Genomic DNA, 19,671 nt, shown 5'->3' with positions numbered 1-19,671 from the left:
GGAATCAAAGAGTCTTCACAAATCGTGGACGAAATGACAAGAACTCCCCCCCCCCCAGCCAAGAACAGCAAGAATACTGAGCTGAATGGCTCGGGCGGGGGAGAAAGAAAGGGGATATAGGCAAGGGCCTTTTGTCCTGGTTGGATCCACCAACCGGGACCAAATCCCCTCCATTTGTCCCGGTTGGTGGTTCCATCCGGGACCATTGGTCCCCGGGGCCTTTGGTCCCTGTTGGAGACACCAACATAGACACCAAACGGGACAAATGCAAAAGGCCCCTCCCCCCCCCCCCCCCCCCCCGCTGCTCCGTCCAGGCATTAGACCCGGGACTAAAGCACTCTTTGATTCTGGGTCCAAAGACAGCCGGGACAAATGACTTGGACCAAATGCCTTGTGTGTAGTAGTGTCTGACTGTCTGAGTATGGCAAAAATACCTGTAGCAGGGGCAACGATCGTCGTATATCGACAAGATACGTATACAACATTCTGCGTGCCGGCGGCGGCGGCGGCGGCGCCGGCCATTGTCCGGCCGACTCTGGTGTGTGCATCAGCACACTAGCTACTAGGCAGGGGCTTGCCACTCTCTTGTACAGTTGCCCTGCAACGTTAGGTTACAGCCCTTGGCCCCTGTTGGCCCTTGCACATTGCACCGCAACGTGACTGCACGGGCAGACGCCAGTGAAGACACTCCGATCCAACCGCTAGCAACGACGTTTCCGCTTCCGCCACCACCCTGAGTTGACTAATCCACGGCGGCTCCGTCAGCCCGTGCCTGCACCCGCACCGCGCCGGCGTCAGGTACGGTACGGTGCGCGCTCGGAGCCTGCCAGGCCCGGCCGGGCCTCCCCCTCCTGTGCTTGTTGGCAGCCTGGCACTGCACTACCGTCACGTTCCGCCCGCGCCATCTGCTCCGCCCGGCGCGCCGCGCGCGAGCCGGCCGGCCCGCCCGCCGGCCGGGGATCGGAGGAGGACCTCTAGCCCCTCCGGACCGGGGCCAGTGCCCAGTAGCCCAGTACCCTCGTCGGACGCTCGAACGGGGCCAGGGCGGGCGGCAGGGCCACCCTAGCACGCTCCGACTCCGACTCCGAGGAAAGCTAGAAGCTTCAATAGGCGTACGGCCGACGAATCGCGCGAGGCGCGGTGGGCGCCGTGCCGTACGCAAGCGGGCGCGTCATCTCGTCAGACGATGGCGACCAGACACGGCTCGTGCCGCGGAATCATTTGAGCACCACGCAGCGTACGGACCTGCTGATGAGCACATGTTCCTTATGCGACAAGTGGATGCCCCGAACGAACAATGGACGCTAGAAGCGGGGGAACTTGAACGAAACCAGTAACTCATTTGACATCGGCCACATCACATACAGTTTGCGGCAGTGCGTGGCCTAACGCTCTGATGACGAGTAGCACCTTCGAACATCAGTTATGACAAGTAGCATGGACAAGAGAGGGAAACCTTTGCCTACAGTAGCAGCTGCGATTGCATAGATAAGTAGGATCTGGTACATGAATCTTTCAACACGCTTTCTTGAACCATTCATACAGTTCTTCGCCATTCTCTTCCCCACTTTCTATCAGAAAGACAGCAACCGTAGGCCAGCCGTAGCCTCATATACTCGAAGTTAAAACGTGCCAACTGGGATTCGGGTTCTTCTTCCGTTTTAGGGGCAGTCATTGCCAGAATAAAGCCGCTAGAAAAATCAGTCAGTGTTGACAATACCCGCTACCACATTATCCTGCGCAGCCGTAGCCTCTTTTGAGATCAAAGCTGGGTACTCTTTTCCCATTATCTAAAAAAAAATCCTCCGCATAAGTAGCATGCATGTTCTAGGAGCCATCCCTCAATGTCAGCGAGTCAGCAGATGACAACAAATGCAAATTTCAACCTAGGGGGCACAAGGTGAGCGCAGATGGTTGCCTTTGCACTTTTGGTCCACTTATATTAAAGCCCGAGGATCAGATCCAGCCTTTAATTCGAGCCCACACAAGAGCAGCAACAAGGGCACCACCCAAATGAGCTGAACCTGATATACGGCCCTTACCCTGAAAAATGAATGAGATCAGTTAGCCCCACTTTGGAACAGAAAATGGTGACCAACACATAATTTATGAGTGTTAGATAATCAATTATTGTATAAATAAATAGTATGGCCCAACTTGACTTTTTTAATATATACAAAATAAGATACAGATTATGTAAGCTTACAAGAAATGTACCAGACAGACATGTTGATTGCGTAGCAGATCACACTATTGACAATGAAAAGTATACAAAGTGAAGAAAGGTATACATATTCATTTCAAAATCCAGTTGAGCAGAAAGGTGCAAAAGATGTACACAAAAAAGGAAGCATTACAGCCCAGGAAACATAAATACCATATACCTATATGTGAAGAATATTATTTTTCTAAAGATCAGAACATTCCCACGAACAATGTTGTATGGCCAACCACACAAAACAAGCACCTCACAAACAATCCCTGCACTCGAAGCCTTATCCCACACCAAAATTAACAAACAGGTGAAGGGGAGGCCTTCCCACAAACAAGCCCCTGCCAGGATCCCCATGATGAGGAAAATGTTGGGATTACTTCTCTTCCTAAACAAAGCAAATGCAATTTTTCACTAATCTTCAATTCTGCACATGTTTATTTTTTTTCCAATGCTTCAATTCTAATGTGTGTGCAGGTATTAATCCAAATGTCTAAAGATAATTCATACTTCTACTAAAACCTGTATAACATGTGTTGTTAATTTTGGTGGGACAAAAGCCCCAGGATACTTGGAAGGCGCTTTGTGAGGTAAAATTGACACCCCTGAGTTTGTCAAAACGCTAAAAAAACAAGACGGGAAGGGGCAGACAGCCCACCCGCTTTGGGTTAAGCAGAGCTCAAACCCAGTGTTATGGGCCAGGCCCAGCCGGCCCAGGCGCCCCAACCAGCGCCGCTGATCACGTACCGGCGGCGGCGGCGCGCAAGTGGCTAGGAGGGCCACAATCTTATTTCCTTAGGGGTCAAGTTTATTTCCATAAGTTGAAACATTTGTAAGTTAAATATGGCACTCTTGATTGGAAAAGATAGGCTGAGAATTGAATCTCAGTTGGCCTCACGGGGCCATCCCCATCTCGCGACTCTCTCTCTCTCTTGTGCTCTCCACGCCGCCGCCGCCGCCCCTTGCTGGTCGCCACGGCGCCCATCCGCCGGCAACCCCCAAGGCCTCGCCCTCCATCCACACACCCCTACAACCTTCGCAGTAGCGGTAGGATCGCCGTTCCTATCACCCTGCTTTGTCAAAACTCTTGAATGATGTGCACAAGCAAGTGAGCAACAGAGGCACCTAGGTAATGAACACAGGCAACATAGTGGCACCTAGGTAATGAACACAGGCAACATAGTGGCACCCAAAACATTCACTTACTAGACAAGAAAACCAACTGAAAGGCATAGAGCCATAACACATACCTTCTTGACCCTATACAAATCAGTACCAATCAAAGCAGCCCCCTGAAATGGAAAAGAAATTTTGTTCTAAGCAAATAAATGCTTAGCAGATTTTTTAAAAAAAATGAAAATAACCTCACCATAAATGCAGCTGGGATAGGAATTAGGAAGTAAAGATAGACCAGCCCGTTGGGATTCAGAAAAATCTGAAGGAGGATAGTTGCATTGACTGCAGCACTGGCACCCTGGGTGACATGACATGAACAAAATAGAGCAAATCAGAGTTAGAACACAGTGATTTATGTGCAATGCCATCAATAAGGCCCATACAGTCATTAAACACAAAACTGAATTAAATTGCTGTATCGTATTACATGGGCCCACATACTCCTAGGTAAATGACGAATAATCTTATTCCTATTTACTTTACCGGTATATTGGGCAAAATTTGTTGACTAAAAAGTTCTATTATCCATATAAAGTTTAAGACAGTGTGTCTTGCTTTGGAGTATGAACTGATAAATGATGCTTATTCCTACTACTGGATCTTGCTTTGGAGTATGAACTGATAAATGATGCTTATTCCTACTACCTCCAGTTCACAGTACTTGTTGATTTAGGTTTGGGCATAGGAATTAAGGAGATAGATAAAATGACCATCTTACACTCAATGGGAAATGAGTTATTTAATGATGCAATTAAAGATGGGTAAGACTAGAAGAGGTAGGCCAAATTTGCATAGAAGCTGTAGAACAACAAGTATTTTGAAGATTGAAGAGAAGCTAAAACAAGTACCGTGAATGGAGGGAGTACCTACATTCCTATATATTGTGAAAATTTTGTAGATTAAAAAAATCCATTATCCATGTAAAAGTTTAAGATAATTAAGCTTGGTGTACGAACTGAAATAACATTATATTGCTGGAAAGGAAACCACATACAAGTGCAGGAGCTCTTGAAGTATCCCTTCCATCCTGCAGGAGGACCAACACAAATATCAATGAATTTTCAAATCGCTAGCAAGGAACTGCCTAGTTTACAGACCTTTCAGAGGCGACTATCAAAATGGATAGGTTGTTAGGCTGAACTAATCATTTTATAGGAATTTAATTCAGTATTGACTGAAAAATGCACGATTTGGAACCGTATTGATTGATTTATATATACACTATGCATTCTTACCTGTTTCCTTGGAGCTAGAAAAGCCTTCTCTAGCAAGAAGAATGCCGATCCAGTAAGTGCTCCAGCTACATACAACTTCAACAGAAAAGCCGGACCAAACGTCCTCGCAATCTGATGCAGAAAAATAAGCAATTCAACATATGAAGTAAAATGTAATGAATCATTAAAACAAACACCAGAGTATGAGATGGATAAGTCAGTGTTATTGGAAGGAAACTAAATAATACATATCCCACTGCACAGTACACAACATATCCAATTCCTCGTTTTAGATGCTTAATATACTATATTTAGTTTTTGAAGCACATCTCTTCTGATATAGATGTTGAGAAAATGTAAGACATAAATCCCGCAAAAAAATGTTGCTGCGCATCTCAAAAGGGAATATTGAATACAGGTAAACTGCTACACAGGAGTAAAAGTACAGGACCTGCAGCCACCTGCATCTGTAAATGTTTCTGCATGGAGCCCTAACTGGCACACATAACCCTGGATCTGAGGTAAGGACATAAAGGCCCTTCATATATTGAAGCTAAGTTATTATGCGTAACAACAGGATACATTTGAATATTTGATGGAAGACTCTCAATTCAAACCAGTCAAACAGTTATTTTGAATTATGAACTGCTAGCTTAGTTGTTAGGTATATTTTCCCTTCATAATATAAGCATATCCTCCTAATTTCAATTCATGGAAGGCTAGTCCTGTCTCCTAATCTCCTAACACAATAAAGGACCATCTAAAGTTGGAAAAGGCAAGCCAGCTGGGGCATCCTTTAAGCCAGCATCACTACAGAAGGCCAAGTTTCGTGCTTCCATGCAAGACATTTGATCCTTGATTTCCTGGAGAAAAGAGGCCGAAAGAATAAAACAAGGCCAAATGCAATGCTATTTGTACTTTCATATGACAACATCCATCCATCATTTCCTTTGGAAATAGGAAGCCTGGACATACCTTAAAGTTTAAAGTAGGATAAAATGACACAAGCGAAATATCAAGAATCCATGGTGAATATGTTATTGCAATTGGTCCTAAATCATGTTCTAGATTCTGCATTCTTATATTTGGTACCTACATTCTGCACTGCACATTCATACATGAGTAATATATTTTGAAGACCCGTGACTGACGATCTTCCATCAAACAGTGCTGCACACAAGTGAAGCTAGGCTCCTGGGATTATAGAGTCTTAGCATATGCCATCCTATACTTTCCATTTTCTCTTCTAGAGTTTAAGAACGTGAGACCGAGCGTTGGCTTAGATGGCAAAGGCTTGCGGTGCGCAGCCATCCCACCCGTGCTTGAACCCCAGGTTCAGCATGCTGGTGCTCACGGAGTAAAAAAAAAAGGCCACTCGCTGTGCTATTTAAACAGGAAATTTGTGGTTCATTGACGGTTGCAGCGTGATACGCGTCCGCAGGTGCGCCCTCACCATCAGCGGCACATCCTGGGTAGCTAGGGTTTGTGGCCTTTTTTCGACCATGCGAAAGAGAGAACTTCTATCTTTCGTGTCAAACCTCGGGAGAGGTCATTCCCCCAGGGGTCGAGGTTTCAAGAATGTCAAAAGTAGCATGTTCTAAACAAATAAACCTAAGGTTATGCACACGAGTCGCACATTGATTTCCAAATCACTGCATACTCTTTTCGCATTGATCCCCACCCCACAACAGAATTATATATGTCTACCAGTAACAGGGGAGGATCCTGGAGGGCGTGCAGGCATTGCTAGCTTAACCTCCCCCTCCGGCAACTACAAGACTGCTGCCTCCTCCCGCTGAAGAAGATCAAGACGAGGGCGGCGACAACTGAAGGCGCGAAGACCCCCTTAGTCAAGAAGAAAAAAGTTTTAGCTTTCGATGCTGTCTCTCTAGTTTCTTTAGTCGTTTGAACTTTGTCTGTAATCCTGAAGGGTGGCTGCGACCTGGGAACCCTGGGTCAAACTATATGCAATGCAGAATCAAGCCTGAATCAGACTAGATTCCATCCCCCCCCCCCCGGTTACCCATGCCTCTTTTCTGTCGTATTTGCCTGTTCTTTGCTACTATGTACGTTCTGGTATTTCTGTTGATGAAATGGAAATGGGGTGGAGCCTCGTATAGAAAAAAGATATGTCTACCAGTAACATAAAGGGGAGTGTGTAACTTACACTTGTCCCAAAGAAGTAGAGGCCAATCATATTGGAGATCAGGTGATCCGATTCAAAGTGGCTGATAGCATTAGTGAGCAAGGTGTGCAACCGTCCGCTTTTGAAATTGTCCAGCGAAATCTGCTCCATTGCAACAACGATCAAGTAATCACTATTATAATCTAAGAACAAGTCCCATGATTGACCACTTCACTAACCATGAAATGCCTCCACATGAACCCCGGATCAGCCACACGCCAGAGCATGAAGACAGCCACATTCACGCCGACGAGTGTCAACACCACCTCGTCGGGGGACTGCGTCCAGTACGCGTACGCCCTTCGGTAGACACCAGAAACCCAAAATCACGAAACAGCCAGAACAATTCCCGAGTAACATCACGCCAACCTTAACCTCACCAGGGCGCGCCTTGGAGAAAGATGGTCGACGCGAATTGCCGCCCCGACCGCTGGTCCTCCCGTCGCTGCTGCAGCGAGAAGAGATCGAGGGAGCCGGCGCTGCAGGAGGCGGCCAACCACCGGGAAGCAGCGGTCCGCGCGGACGCTGCGACGGCCGCCGCGCTCCTCGGGAGGAGGGCGGAAGCGGTGTCCCCGGAGAGGCGATTCCATAGGAGGTGAGCCGACGGGGAGGGGGGTGCGGGTGACGGAGCCGAGGGGAAGTGGAGGAGGAGGCGGTGGTGGTGGGGTTGGAGCTGGGGTCTGGGTTTTGGGACCCCGCGGAGGGCGTGCTGCGCGACAAGGGACTGGAACTGCAGCAGCCTCCTCCTCATGGCGAACTCGGCTGTCTACGCTACGCCTGCAAGGCTCTCTTCGGCCGCTCCGGCCGCCGTCTCCTCTCCTCCTCCGTCCGGCGGTGGCCGCTCGGTTCTGTTCCAACCTCCAACTCCGAGGATGGGGGAGTTTCGAACTGAACTTTCGATCGGGAAATGCTCTGGATTCCCCACTTGGCACTTGCCGTCTTGAGGTATGGGCCCCCCAGGTATACTTCAGTGGGCCGGTTAGGGTTGTACCAAGAAGCCCAGCCAATGGGGGAATTCAGGGGCCATGACCTTATGGGCCTCGGCCTGTTGTGCGTCGAATACATGTTTTTTTGATCCAACGGGTGAGATAGAGCCACGTCGTGCCGCGGAAGCGAGGGAGGTTGTAAGGGCAGGCCCGCGCGACGGGGAGAAGAGGAAGCGAGAAACTCCCCGGCGGCGCGAAGCGGAGGAGGAAGAGTTCATCGGAATTCGGCGATGTCGAAGCGGCAGGGACCCCCCAAGCACCAGAACCGCTACGCGTGGAAGCCGAACCTCGGCCAGAAGATCAACGAGACCGTAAGCCCACTGCCTCCCCTCGTCCCCCGCCCTTCGCCGAACTTGTCGGTCGCCCAAATCTCACCGTTCGGAACCCTCGCCGCTGCAGGAGCCTGGGGGCAGGTTCCGGCCTCTGTCGGAGATCACCGGCGTCTGCCAGCGGTGCCGGGACCAAATCGACTGGAAGCGCAGGTGGGCCTCGTCGGTTCTATCGACTCGTCGGTGCAGTTTCGACTGTTTTCGTTGTTTCCTAGGTCCGATTCGTTCATCTCCTTTTGCAGATACGGCAAGTACAAGCCAATTGTTGAGCCTGCAAAGTGGTAAATCTCTTTGCCTCTGATTGTTTACTGTTTGGCACGTATACTGAGCATGAGCAGAGGAGGGACTGATGGTTTTTCCTTCGCTTTGGCAGCCAGAAGTGCGGAAAGCGAGCTGTCCGTCAGGCGTACCATAATGTCTGCAGAGGTGAATTTCGACTGCTCGATCTGTTATGTTATTAGGTCTGGTTGTGAATTAGGGATATGTTGGATTGTTGTTGATTTTGGTTTTGCCTCTGTTCAATGCAGATTGTTCCAAGGACCTCGGCATATGTGCCAAGTGCTGCACTCGTGTCAACGAGCTTGTTGGAAGGTGATCCCTGCGGTTTATTACTTATTTGCATTGGCGTATCTGCATAATCTATGCAGTTTGATTAATTTGCAATTGTAATTTATATAGTTTGATTAATTTGCAATTGTCATTTAGGGATGCAAATGAAGAGGATAGTGAACGCAAGGCACTAGAAGAGGTTTGGTACTATTATATTTGAAACTGGCTTGCTGTGAACCTAGAGGGATATTGTTTTGTGCTGATGACTGAGTTGTTTTTCAGGCTATCAGAGGTGCTAGGGAAAGAGAAAGACGCACCCTTCTTCGCATTGTGAGTACTTCTATTCAACTCTTCACACAGAATATTTCTTTTGTACTTATACATTTGCCTCTACTTTTGGTAATGCAATAAATTAACTTTGGATTATAGAGCCATGAATTTTGAAAGGGAATTCCTGTTCTTGTATTGTTATTGTTTGACAGTGTCAGGATCCGTATGTCTGCCCTAATAGAAGAAAAAGAACTCCGATTCCTTTATTTATACTTGTGTTTTCTATTTCATAGATATCCTTTGCTTACAATTTATGTCTTCCAATTCTTCATCTATGTGTTATCCTATTTGAAAAATCGTTCTGCGGAATGTTTGTGAACATGAAAAATCGGTCATCTTGTTTTTACAAAATACAAACCAGAGAGCTACCCCTTAGAACCAGGGGGCTGTTCTGGCAAGGTTCCATTCAATAAATATTAAGTTACAATTAAAATCCAATGTGGCATTTCAAGAATTGGCATGGATGCGTTCATATTGGATATTGATGCTAGCCTCTTGTTGGAAAATTAAACAGGTATTCTGTTTGATGATCTCATTTATGAGATGTTAGTCTGTTATCATTTCTCACTTTGCACAGTACCAGTTAAAACTTCAAATCTTTGTCTCATCATGTTTTTCAAATGAATCAATTTTCTTAATTTGTGTGTGATGTGAAATAACTCTGCCTATGCTGACTGGAAGACTCTCTCTCCTGAGTCGTCTCAGCATATCCGGTCCCAAGCCCGGGTAAAGGAGGAGGGTTGCGTTAGGTTTTGGCAAACCAGCATAAAAAATAGCCACTCTAATGGATTTGAAACCCACAAGAAACTCATTGGGGCGTAACCCTCTTAGCGACGCGCTACATCGGAACCCGGGTGTGGTGATAAATGGGCAAGGGCCGGGTCGCCATCCCCCCAAGGGCGCGTCGTATCGTGACCTGAGTACGATGATAAGTGAGCAAGGGTCGGGTCGTCACCTGAATGTCGCGCTACATCTACGCCCGGGTGTAGTGAAAAATGAGCAAGGGTCTTCGCACTTCCCTCGACGGGTGCGAAGGGTAAGAAAGCTAGCCGAGCCAACTAGGATTCGTATAGATAGCTGGAACGTAGGGTCCCTAACGGGTAAGTTGTGAGAGCTAGTTGATGCAGCAATTAGAAGGCGTGTAAATATTCTATGCGTTCAGGAGACTAAATGGAAGGGGGCGAAGGAGGTTGAGGATACTGGCTTCAAGATTTGGTACACGGGAGCAACTCCGGGTAGGAATGGTGTAGGCATTTTGATTGATAGGAGTCTTAAGGATGGAGTCGTAGAGGTTAGAAGGCAAGGCAACCGGATTATCCTAATTCGGTTTGTAGTTGGAGATTCGGTTTTGAATGTGATCAGTGCATATGCCCCTCAGGTAGGCCTCAGTGAGAGTACCAAGATGCAGTTCTGGGAAGATCTAGATAGTATGGTTAGTACCGTGCCTACCAGCGAGAAACTCTTCATAGGAGGAGATCTCAATGGTCATGTGGGTGCGACTAATGTAGGGTTCGAGCGAGTGCACGGGGGTTTTGGGTATGGTAGCAGGAGTCAAGAGGGGGATGATGTGTTGAACTTCGCGTTAGCCTACGACTTGTTGATAGCGAATACCGTGTTTAAGAAGAGGGAATCCCATCTTGTGAGGTTTCGTAGTGGACAACACTCGAGTCAGATCGACTTTATCCTTGTTAGGAGGGAGGATAGACGTGATTGCTTAGATTGTAAGGTGATACCTGGGGAGTGTGTTGTCCCTAAACACAAGCTTGTGGTGGTGGACTTTCGTCTTCGGGTACGTGTCCACCGGGACAAACTTGCCAAAATTGCGAGAACAAAGCGGTGGAGGCTTAGAGGGGAAGCGGCACAAGCATTAAGGAAAGGATACTAGGTGAGGGGCCTTGGGAAGAAGGAGAAGACGCAGATGACATGTGGCTAAAGATGGCAACATGTGTTCGGAATGTGGCCTCAGAGGTGTTTGGCGTTAGTAGGGGAGGCAAACAGGAGGGGAAAGACACCTGGTGGTGGAATGACGAAGTGCAAAGGGCTATTAATGAGAAGAAGGAGTGTTTAAAACGCCTCCACCTTGACAAGAGTGCAGCCAACATCGAGGGCTATAAATTAGCGAAGAGAGTTGCAAAGCGAGCTGTGAGTGTAGTAAAGTGTAAGGCGTATGATGACCTGTATCAGCGGCTAGGCAAAAAAAAAGGGGAGAAAGACATTTATAGGATGGCTAAGATCCGCGAGCGGAAGACAACAGACATCAACCAAATCAAATGTATTAAGGATGGGACAGATCGACTGCTAGTGAAGGATGAGGAGATCATGGATAGATGGAGAGAGTACTTCGACAAGTTGTTTAATGGGGAGTGAGGGCCTTACTCTTGAGTTAGATGACTCTTTTGACAATACCAACAGACGTTTTGTGAGGAGAATTCAGGAGGTAGAGATCGGGGAGGCTTTGAAGAGGATGAAGGGAGGTAAAGCGATGGGCCCTGATGGTATCCCCATTGAGGTGTGGAGATGCCTAGGAGATAGAGCAATAGTATGGTTAACTAAGCTTTTTCATCTCATTTTTCGGTCAAACAAGATGCCGGAAGAATGGAGAAGTATATCAGTACCTATCTTCAAAAACAAGGGCGATGTTCAAAGTTGTACTAACTACTGTGGGATTAAGCTGATGAGCCATACGATGAAGCTTTGGGAGAGGGTTATCGAGCATCGCCTAAGAAGAGTGACAAGTGTGACCCAAAACCAATTTGGGTTCATGCCTGGGAGGTCAACCATGGAGGCGATTTTCTTAATACGACAATTGATGGAGAGAGATATGGAGCAGAAGAAGGACTTGCACATGGTCTTCATTGACCTTGAGAAGGCATATGACAAAGTACCGAGAAATGTCATGTGGTGGGCCTTGGAGAAGCACAAAGTCCCAACTAAGTGCATTACCCTCATTAAGGATATGTACAAGGATTCGACGACGTTTGTCCGGACATGTGATGGCAACACCACTGACTTTCCTATTAACATAGGCCTACACCAGGGGTCATCATTGAGCCCTTATTTATTTGCTTTAGTGATGGATGAGGTCACAAGGAATATACAAGGGGAGATCTCTTGGTGTATGCTCTTTGCTGATGATGTGGTGCTAGTTGACGAGAGTAGGGCAGGGGTTAATAGGAAGTTAGAGCTGTGGAGACGCACGTTAGAGTCGAAAGGGTTCAGACTTAGTAGGACCAAGACCGAGTACATGATGTGCGATTTCAGCGCGACTAGGCCTGAGGAGGGAGACGTTAGTCTAGATGGGCAAGTGGTGGTCCAGAAGGATACTTTTCGTTATTTAGGATCGGTGCTACAAAAGAATGGCGACATTGATGAAGATGTTAGGCATAGAATTTCAGCTGGCTGGTTGAAATGGCGGCAAGCTTCGGGCATCCTTTGTGACAAGAGGGTGCCACAAAAGCTAAAAGGCAAATTCTATAGGACAGCAATTCGTCTGGCGATGTTATACGGTGCTGAATGTTGGCCTAAAAAGGCGACATGTCCAGCAACTGAGTGTAGCAGAGATGTGGATGTTGCGGTGGTTTTGCGGGCACAAAAGGAGGGATAGAGTCCGGAACGAAGTTATTCGGGATAGGGTCGGGGTGGCACTAATTGAGGAGAAATTTACCCAGCATTGGCTGGATGGTTTGGACATGTCCAACGAAGGCCTTCTGAGGCGCCGGTGCGTAATGGAGTTCTTGAGCGGGTCGATAATGTAAATAGGAGTAGATGTAGACCTAAACTGACATGGGATGAGTCGTTAAGAGAGAACTTAAGGATTGGAATATCTCTAAAGAGATAGCTTTGGATAGGAGCGCTTGGAGACTAGCTATCAATGTGCCTGAATCTTGAATTTATTTCTTTCGGGTTTCATCTCTAGCCTATCCCAATTTATTTGAGAAAAAAGATTATGTTGTTGTTGTTGTGTGTGATGTGAAATCCATTCCGTTTTGGGGAAAAATAGTCTACACTATTCTTAGTGGATATGTATTTTGTACGAGCCTACGAGGTGTTGCTGGATTGATACAACCAAATTCTATCTTACATTATTACATTAAAAAGTAGTTTGCGTATCTTTATAAAGAAGCGTTGAAATGACAGAGAAATGCTTTGTGGTTGAAAACAATGGGAATTATTATATATGACACCATGCATGGGATCTAGTACGTTTGCTCTGAAACAAATGCTTAAGCAAGCTGCTCATACATGTAAATGCAAGACACCAACATTTCTATTGTATACTGATGAGACTCTAGTTCCTATTCTTGGAGTCGACTTGAACATTGAGACATTTTTTTTTTGTTTTAAACAATGTCAATTGTTGATCTATGTATTTATTTCAGCAAAAACTCTCTCCGATATTATTAACATTTCCCTTCGCAGATGAACAAAGGCAAGGGTGGGGACAGTGGCTCGTCAGTCCCAAAGATTGCTGACAGAAGTCGAGAAGGTGACCTTTTTCCTGCTGCGTCACTTGATGAATACGCAGAACAAGCTAGAGAGCAAGACGATTCTGATGAAGAGGCCGGGGACTTTGTAGAAGATTAGGTTCAAATCTTTCAAAAAGAAGATTAGGTTCTGAATGCTTTATTTTGTACAAGTACTTTCTTGGTGTAATGAGGTGATGCTTTTCCGGTCCATGTTAGGCGCTGTAGAAATACTATCGCGCTATGTCAGAGATTGATGTTCGTTTGATGGGGGTAGGATTGTTTCATGCTACCTGTTTTCTTCCAAAGCTTCGGATTGGAAGATGTTTAAAATTTCTGAGTTACTGCTCTACTGCGTCATTTTAAAAATGTTGGAACTGCAAGTCTCTTCTATAGTTCTGCGCACGCTATCAGGTGATCGACCATTTTCGTTTTCCTTTTCAAATCGTTCGGGTCTTGTTTAGTTGTCTTCGAAATTTCAAAACTTTACAAGATTTCTATCACATCAAATCTTTCAACGTATGCATGAACGTATGCATGAAGTATTAAATATAGTTAAATAAAATAATTAATTTCATAGTTATAAATGAAGTGCTACAGTACTTTACGAAAGTCCCTGTGGATCGGCGCTCGGAAAGCCATGGGTCCACGGGCCCCCGGAGTAACTGTTGTCAAGCGGGTGCCTGGCACGTGAGCAAGGAGCGCACCACTGAGGATGCAGCCACGTATACACTGTTGTCCCACGTTGCGACTTGTACAGCTGTACTGCAATGCGGGCCACAAAAGCCATGGAGCTCAGAACAACCTTCCCGAAGTGCCCTTTATACAATTAAACTTTGAAATCTGATACTCCTAATTGATAATGTTGAATATTTATACTCTAGTCTTCTCGTAAATAGAGTTCAAATTCAGAATAAGCTTAAAGATCTTCAAAATGTGTACATCAAAGCTACCGACAAAGGGAACTATACTATAAAAAACTATAAAAAACCGACAAAGGGAACTACAACTATAGGTGAGGCTAGATGATGAAAGAGAGAGCTAAAATAAAATATAAAGTAGGTACGACAAAATTATTCGTGGTTGATTTACAGGTTGCAAAATCTTAACATTCTCAAGCAGATAAGTCGGAACGCTTCGACGCGCGTAATCTCATGCAGGCAAGTCGTAATGTTTAGACACGCATACTCTCATACACGTAACACTTAAACAAGCTTATTCACATGCGCTGTATGAAATTCTACCTAGTTACATTTATCTTTTGCAGATTGGCACGTAATAAATGTTTGCCGCATAAATTACATAAACATCTTGCCACTGCCTACAAATTACCAAAACCGCCAATTTTACCCAGGAACCAAAACCCCGGCACAAATGCCACTGCGGCCGGCGGGGCATTTTGGTAAATGAACCCAAAGAAGCGGCAGTCCCTCCATCCACAGTCCGTGCTGCAAGAAAAGGCATGGCCCAAACAGCGCACAACCTTTGGCTGGAGGCGGCGGCAGGGCGAATCTCCGCAGTCTGAGATAACTCCACGCTTCCCACCATCATCCCTTTCCCCACTCGCCCGCCGTCCTGCGCAGGGTTCACCAAACCGATGGAACCGGTCCGGCCCAGTTTCGGTTTGGTCCGGTACCAAATTGGCTCAAATTTAAAATTCAAATTTAAATTCAAAAAAATGAAAAATTCTTAAAAAATTTCTAAAAATACTTCAAGGTGCGACGAATCTAATGGTGTCAAATTTTCTCAAAAATTCGTTCATTTAGTATAGTTTGCGGGGATTTGAAGTTAAACAAAAAACGTGCATACAAAAGTATACAAATACAATGTAAAAGTAGTAAAAAAAGGATTGGAGGATTCATTTAGATTAAAACATGTTATACAAACATTCATTTAGTATACTTTGCGGGCATTTGAATTTAAACAAAAAAAGAAAAAAATTTGAATTTGACCGATTAACAGTCAAACCGACCGGTAAACCGGTCAAACCGGCCGATAAACCAGTACGAACCGGATGAACTGCGAAATTTGAATTCCACCGGTACCAACTGGTTTTCAGCCAAACCGGACCGGTATATCGGTACCGGACCGCGCCGGTTTGGTCGGACCGGTCTGTAAGGTTAACCCTACTCCTACCCAAGGTTAACCTAACCGGTGGGAACCGGTCCGGTTTGACCGGTTACCGGTCAAACCGGTCCGGTCCGGTTCCGGTTCCGGCCGGTACCCAACCGGCCAAAATTCAAATTTTAAATTTGAATTTAAAAAATGTAAAATTCCCAAAAAATTCCTAAAAATACTTCAAGGTGTGATGAATCTAATGGTGTCAAATTTTCTCAAAAATTCATTCATTTAGTATAGTTTGTGAGAATTTAAAGTTAAATCAAAAAAGAAAAAGAAAAAAAATGGGCCGGCCCATGAAGGCCCACCGATCAAACCGGTCAAACCGGCCGGTAAACCGGTAAAACCGGCCGGTAAACCGGTTGCACGGGAGCTTTTGAATTTCAAACCGGTCAAACCGACCGGTAAACCGGTAAAACCGGCCGGTAAACCGGTCAAACCGGCCGGTAAACCGGTCGGAACCGGTTGCACGGGAAAATTTGAATTTATTTGAATTTGAATTTGAATTCAACCGGTTTCCACCGGTAACCGGTCAAACCGGTCCGGTAAACCGGAACCGGAGCCCGGCGGTTACCAGAAACCGGTTGGGAAATAAAACCCTGCTCCTACCTCGCCTCCCATTTTCTTCCCCCAAGGCTAGCGAATCCAACCCCACCCTCCCTCCCCTGTTACGCCAGGAGCCAAACGCCCAAACCCCTTAGCTAGCCACTACCCCGCTCCAGAAGCTCCTCCCTCCCTCCCCTAGATCTCCCATTCCCCTCCCGGCCGCGCCGCCGATCCGGCGATGGCGTCCAAGGCGAAGCTCGGCGAGCTAATGTGGGAGCACCGGGTCCAGGGCGCGGCCCTGGTGGCGCTCGTGGCCGCGACCGCCGTCTCGATCTCCGCGCTCGGGCCGAGGCTCGGCGCCGTGCTGTCCTTCTTCTGGCCGCTGCTCGTCTCCACGGGGTTCTTCCTCGTGGCCGTCGCCGTGCTGCTCCGGATCTCGCCCCCGCCCGCGGGCGCCGACGAGTCCGGCAAGGAGCTCATCGACTTCGTCGCCGGGTGCCGCCCGGAGCACCTCGTCCCGGACGCCGCGGCCGTGGCCGCAGTGGAGGCGCCGCCGGAGCCGGAGATCTAACGCCCGGCCTGCCGGAGGAGGAGGAGGCTGGCCTGGCTGGCACCATTCGAGCTTGCGGTGCGCGGCGTGCTCCGTCGCCGGAGCGACTCCAGCAGTGGCACTGTGGGGGCAACCCGTACGGCCCCACCTGTAAGTGCCGGGTGGCAGTGGGCTGCCCCGGCCGGCGCGCGGCCGTGGCTCGGGACTCGGTAGCGTAGGACTTCTCCATGTCTCCCTGTGCTGGTCCGGTGTAACATACCGTGGAATTCAATAATGAAGTCATGGCATAGAAAATAAAAACCGCCCTCGCCGGAGCGATTTGTGTGTGTGTGTGGGCGGTCTGCGGCGCGCCTTCCCTACCACGTCTTTCGCTGTCAAGGTGGCCTTCGTTATCCCCAGCCACGGTACGCGAGGCTTTAGCTCAGCATTATGAGTGATGATTCGTGCCGGGAAAGCGAAAGGTGAAGGAGACCGGCTTTTCTTTTCTGGTCATGATCTAGTTTTAAGTCTAGTCCCACAAAAATCCCTATCTGCATCTGCCAGCATCTAGGTAGCTTTCCAAGGTCTTGCGGTGACAGCGGATTAAAGCGAGGTTCAGCTGGTGGTCAGGCCTTGCATCCCGCTCTCCCGGTCCTCTGTCACTTCTCACTTGCCAAGATCTCATCCCCTGATCCCCCAGTTCGAATCCGAGCACCACTATTTGCATCCTTTCGGCGTCAGCCGTTGTTGGGACGCAGGGAGCCTGGGGCCATCCATATTTTCTCCTCCTCCGTGCCCTTGCTAGACCGCCGCCAGGTCACGCGCCACTTGTCCAGAGTGAGTTGATGACCGACACCTCCCGTCGCTGTCCTCGGGAGACCCCACCGGTCATACTAAACTCGGGTCTGTTCAGGAAGGGGCGGCCGTTTGAGTCGTCCCTGCCCTCGTACTCTTTTCGATATACTCTATACACCGTGGAGAGGAAGCCCTCTCGGCGTTCCTCTCACCCGGTGTCGACACGTGCCGCTGTCGGAGGGGGCGCCCGACACAAGGCGTCCTTTTGCTGTCACCGCGTGTCGGGCCCGCGGCGACTCGGCCCCGCCGTCTCCACCGCCTCTCGCCCGTGTGGCCACAAGTGAGGCCCCCTTGACCCGCTTGAACCCCTTCAACCCAGCTCCACTGGGCGCCGCATCTTCTCCCTCCACTGGGAACCTCGCAGTCATCGGAGGAGAGAGGAGCTCGGCGGCCGCATCCGGGCGCCAAGGAGAGGGCACGGTTGGGCGAGTGCCGCGGCCAGCCGTGGATGCGGAGGGGCGGGTGGGATGGGCCGGCAACGGCGCAGGTTCCTGGACGCGGCTCTCGGGGACGCCTCGCCCAAGCACGCACGGTGACCGGCTCCGGCAGCACTTGGATCCGGCCGGGTGCGCTTGGATTCGGCCGCCGGCATTTGGTCCAGCGGTGGCGCGGGGAGATCACGGGCGGGGAGGCCGGCGTGAGAGAGGAGGAAGAGAGGGAGGCCCAGATCCGCCTCCCGCAGCCGAGGAGATCCACCGCGGTCGCCCCGGCTCCGCCGCGAGAGAGGGAGCAGAGCCGGCCGTGCCCGCAGATCTGCCGAGCTCGAAGCGGCTGACCTCGAGGCGGCCTAGGTTGAGGCGGGCCTCCACCAGACCGCCGTCGCGCGCGGGCCTTCGTCGTGCCGCCTCCGCGCCGCCATGGCCGCCGCCATCGCCACGCTGCAGAGGGAGGAGGGAGGTCGAGGTCGGGAGGGAGAAGGGAGGGAGCTCTAGGCTGGGAGGAAGGAGGGAGGGAGCTGGAGGCTGGCGAGGGAAGAGGGTTGCGCTGACGGCCGGCCGGCCGCCGCCCTCCGCCGCTGGAGAGAGCCGAGGTGAGTGGATGGAGAGCCGGCGCGGCGAAGCGCGCTATTGGCCTAGTACTGTATATACACACCCCGAAGATGAAGCCCTTGGAGGGACCGGCTGCCCTCGGAGCGACACGTGTCCCTGGCCCCGGAGAGAGACGCCCGACACGGACCGTCCGATCTGTCGCGGGGCGGTGGATGCACGCCGCTTCTTAGTTTTTTTTTGCAAACAGACACTTCGGTTTTTTCTTATTCGAACCCGCCGTCCACATTTTTTTTCAAACAACCCCCCGCGCCACCCTCCAGCATCCCCCACTCCCCGCGCACCCTCCCTCGGCCTCCCCCCTCCCCTAACCCTAGCGTGCCTCGCTGCCCTCTGCTCCCGCCGCCAGTCGCCGCCCTTTTCCCCTCACCCTCTTGCCTCGCTGATGGCCGCCACCCCATCCCGGGCTCCGCACCTCTCGACCCCCACCGCCGCCGCTCCGATCCCTGTTGTTCGCTCCGCCCCGCCGCTGCGCGGGGGATCCAACCGGCGGCGTCCGGTCGCAGGTCTGGACCACTTCGCCCTCCGGCTCGTCGTCCGCCGAAGTCCCCGCCCCCTTCCCCCTTCCGCTCCATCCCGGTCGCCGCTAGCTTCCGCGCGCCCTGGCGGATCCCGGCGGTGGATCTAGGCGGCGGCGGGCTCCTCCATGCGCAGTGCGCAGGCTGTCCATGGCCGCTGTGTGCGGGGACTGCCTGTGTGTACAGTGCGGGAGTGGGAGGACGCGGCGTCGAGCCTACGCGGCCGGCCTGACGAGGCCATTTGGCCTCGTTTCTGCTGCTCGCGGTTTCCACTGAAGGAGAGGAAAAACTGCAGGAATGTCTTGCTTTCAGGTAGCCTCCCATCTGAGCCATCTCTATCCCACCTTTATCCAATTAAGCAAACCAATGCCCTGATTGTTTTTCCCTTCAGGGGGTGTTTAGTTCCCAAAAATTTTCACCTCGAAATTTGTGCATTCTCCTTTTGGACACGTACATGGAGCATTAAATGTAGTTAAACAATAAAACTAATTACACAGTTTGGATGTACACGACGAGACGAATCTTTTGAGTCTAATTAGTGCATGATTAACCATTAGTGCTACAGTACTCACATGTGCTAATGATGCGGTCAAAGCCCTCAAAAGATTCGTCTCG

General features: G+C 49.4%; 3 protein-coding genes across 3 annotated transcripts; 2 read left to right on the top strand and 1 right to left on the bottom strand.

The window, feature by feature from the left end:
• Window positions 1–1,381: 1,381 nt before the first annotated feature.
• Window positions 1,382–7,693, bottom strand: LOC120708139 (RHOMBOID-like protein 12, mitochondrial). Its single transcript, XM_039993251.1, has 8 exons — window positions 7,168–7,693; window positions 6,967–7,087; window positions 6,770–6,889; window positions 4,624–4,734; window positions 4,383–4,415; window positions 3,582–3,686; window positions 3,463–3,504; window positions 1,382–2,043 (listed from the first exon to the last, which is right to left on the bottom strand). Exons 1-8 carry the CDS (start codon window positions 7,536–7,538, stop codon window positions 1,957–1,959), a joined length of 990 nt encoding a protein of 329 aa, XP_039849185.1. The 5' UTR covers window positions 7,539–7,693; the 3' UTR covers window positions 1,382–1,956.
• Window positions 7,694–7,888: 195 nt separating this feature from the next.
• Window positions 7,889–13,796, top strand: LOC120708138 (uncharacterized protein C9orf85 homolog). The gene is made up of 8 exons (XM_039993250.1): window positions 7,889–8,084; window positions 8,173–8,255; window positions 8,345–8,383; window positions 8,476–8,528; window positions 8,630–8,693; window positions 8,808–8,850; window positions 8,934–8,981; window positions 13,401–13,796. Exons 1-8 carry the CDS (start codon window positions 8,004–8,006, stop codon window positions 13,563–13,565), a joined length of 576 nt encoding a protein of 191 aa, XP_039849184.1. The 5' UTR covers window positions 7,889–8,003; the 3' UTR covers window positions 13,566–13,796.
• Window positions 13,797–16,195: 2,399 nt separating this feature from the next.
• LOC120708137 lies at window positions 16,196–16,976 on the top strand. Its single transcript, XM_039993249.1, has one exon. The coding sequence runs from the start codon at window positions 16,347–16,349 to the stop codon at window positions 16,677–16,679; it is 333 nt and encodes a 110-aa protein (XP_039849183.1). The 5' UTR covers window positions 16,196–16,346; the 3' UTR covers window positions 16,680–16,976.
• The last annotated feature ends 2,695 nt before the right edge of the window (window positions 16,977–19,671 follow it).

The sequence above is a fragment of the Panicum virgatum genome, chromosome 5K, assembly GCF_016808335.1.
Source record: "Panicum virgatum strain AP13 chromosome 5K, P.virgatum_v5, whole genome shotgun sequence".
In the NCBI taxonomy this organism is placed as follows: Eukaryota; Viridiplantae; Streptophyta; class Magnoliopsida; order Poales; family Poaceae; genus Panicum; species Panicum virgatum.
Note: the sequence above shows the minus strand (reverse complement) of the source record. Positions and strands in the feature narration are given on the sequence as shown.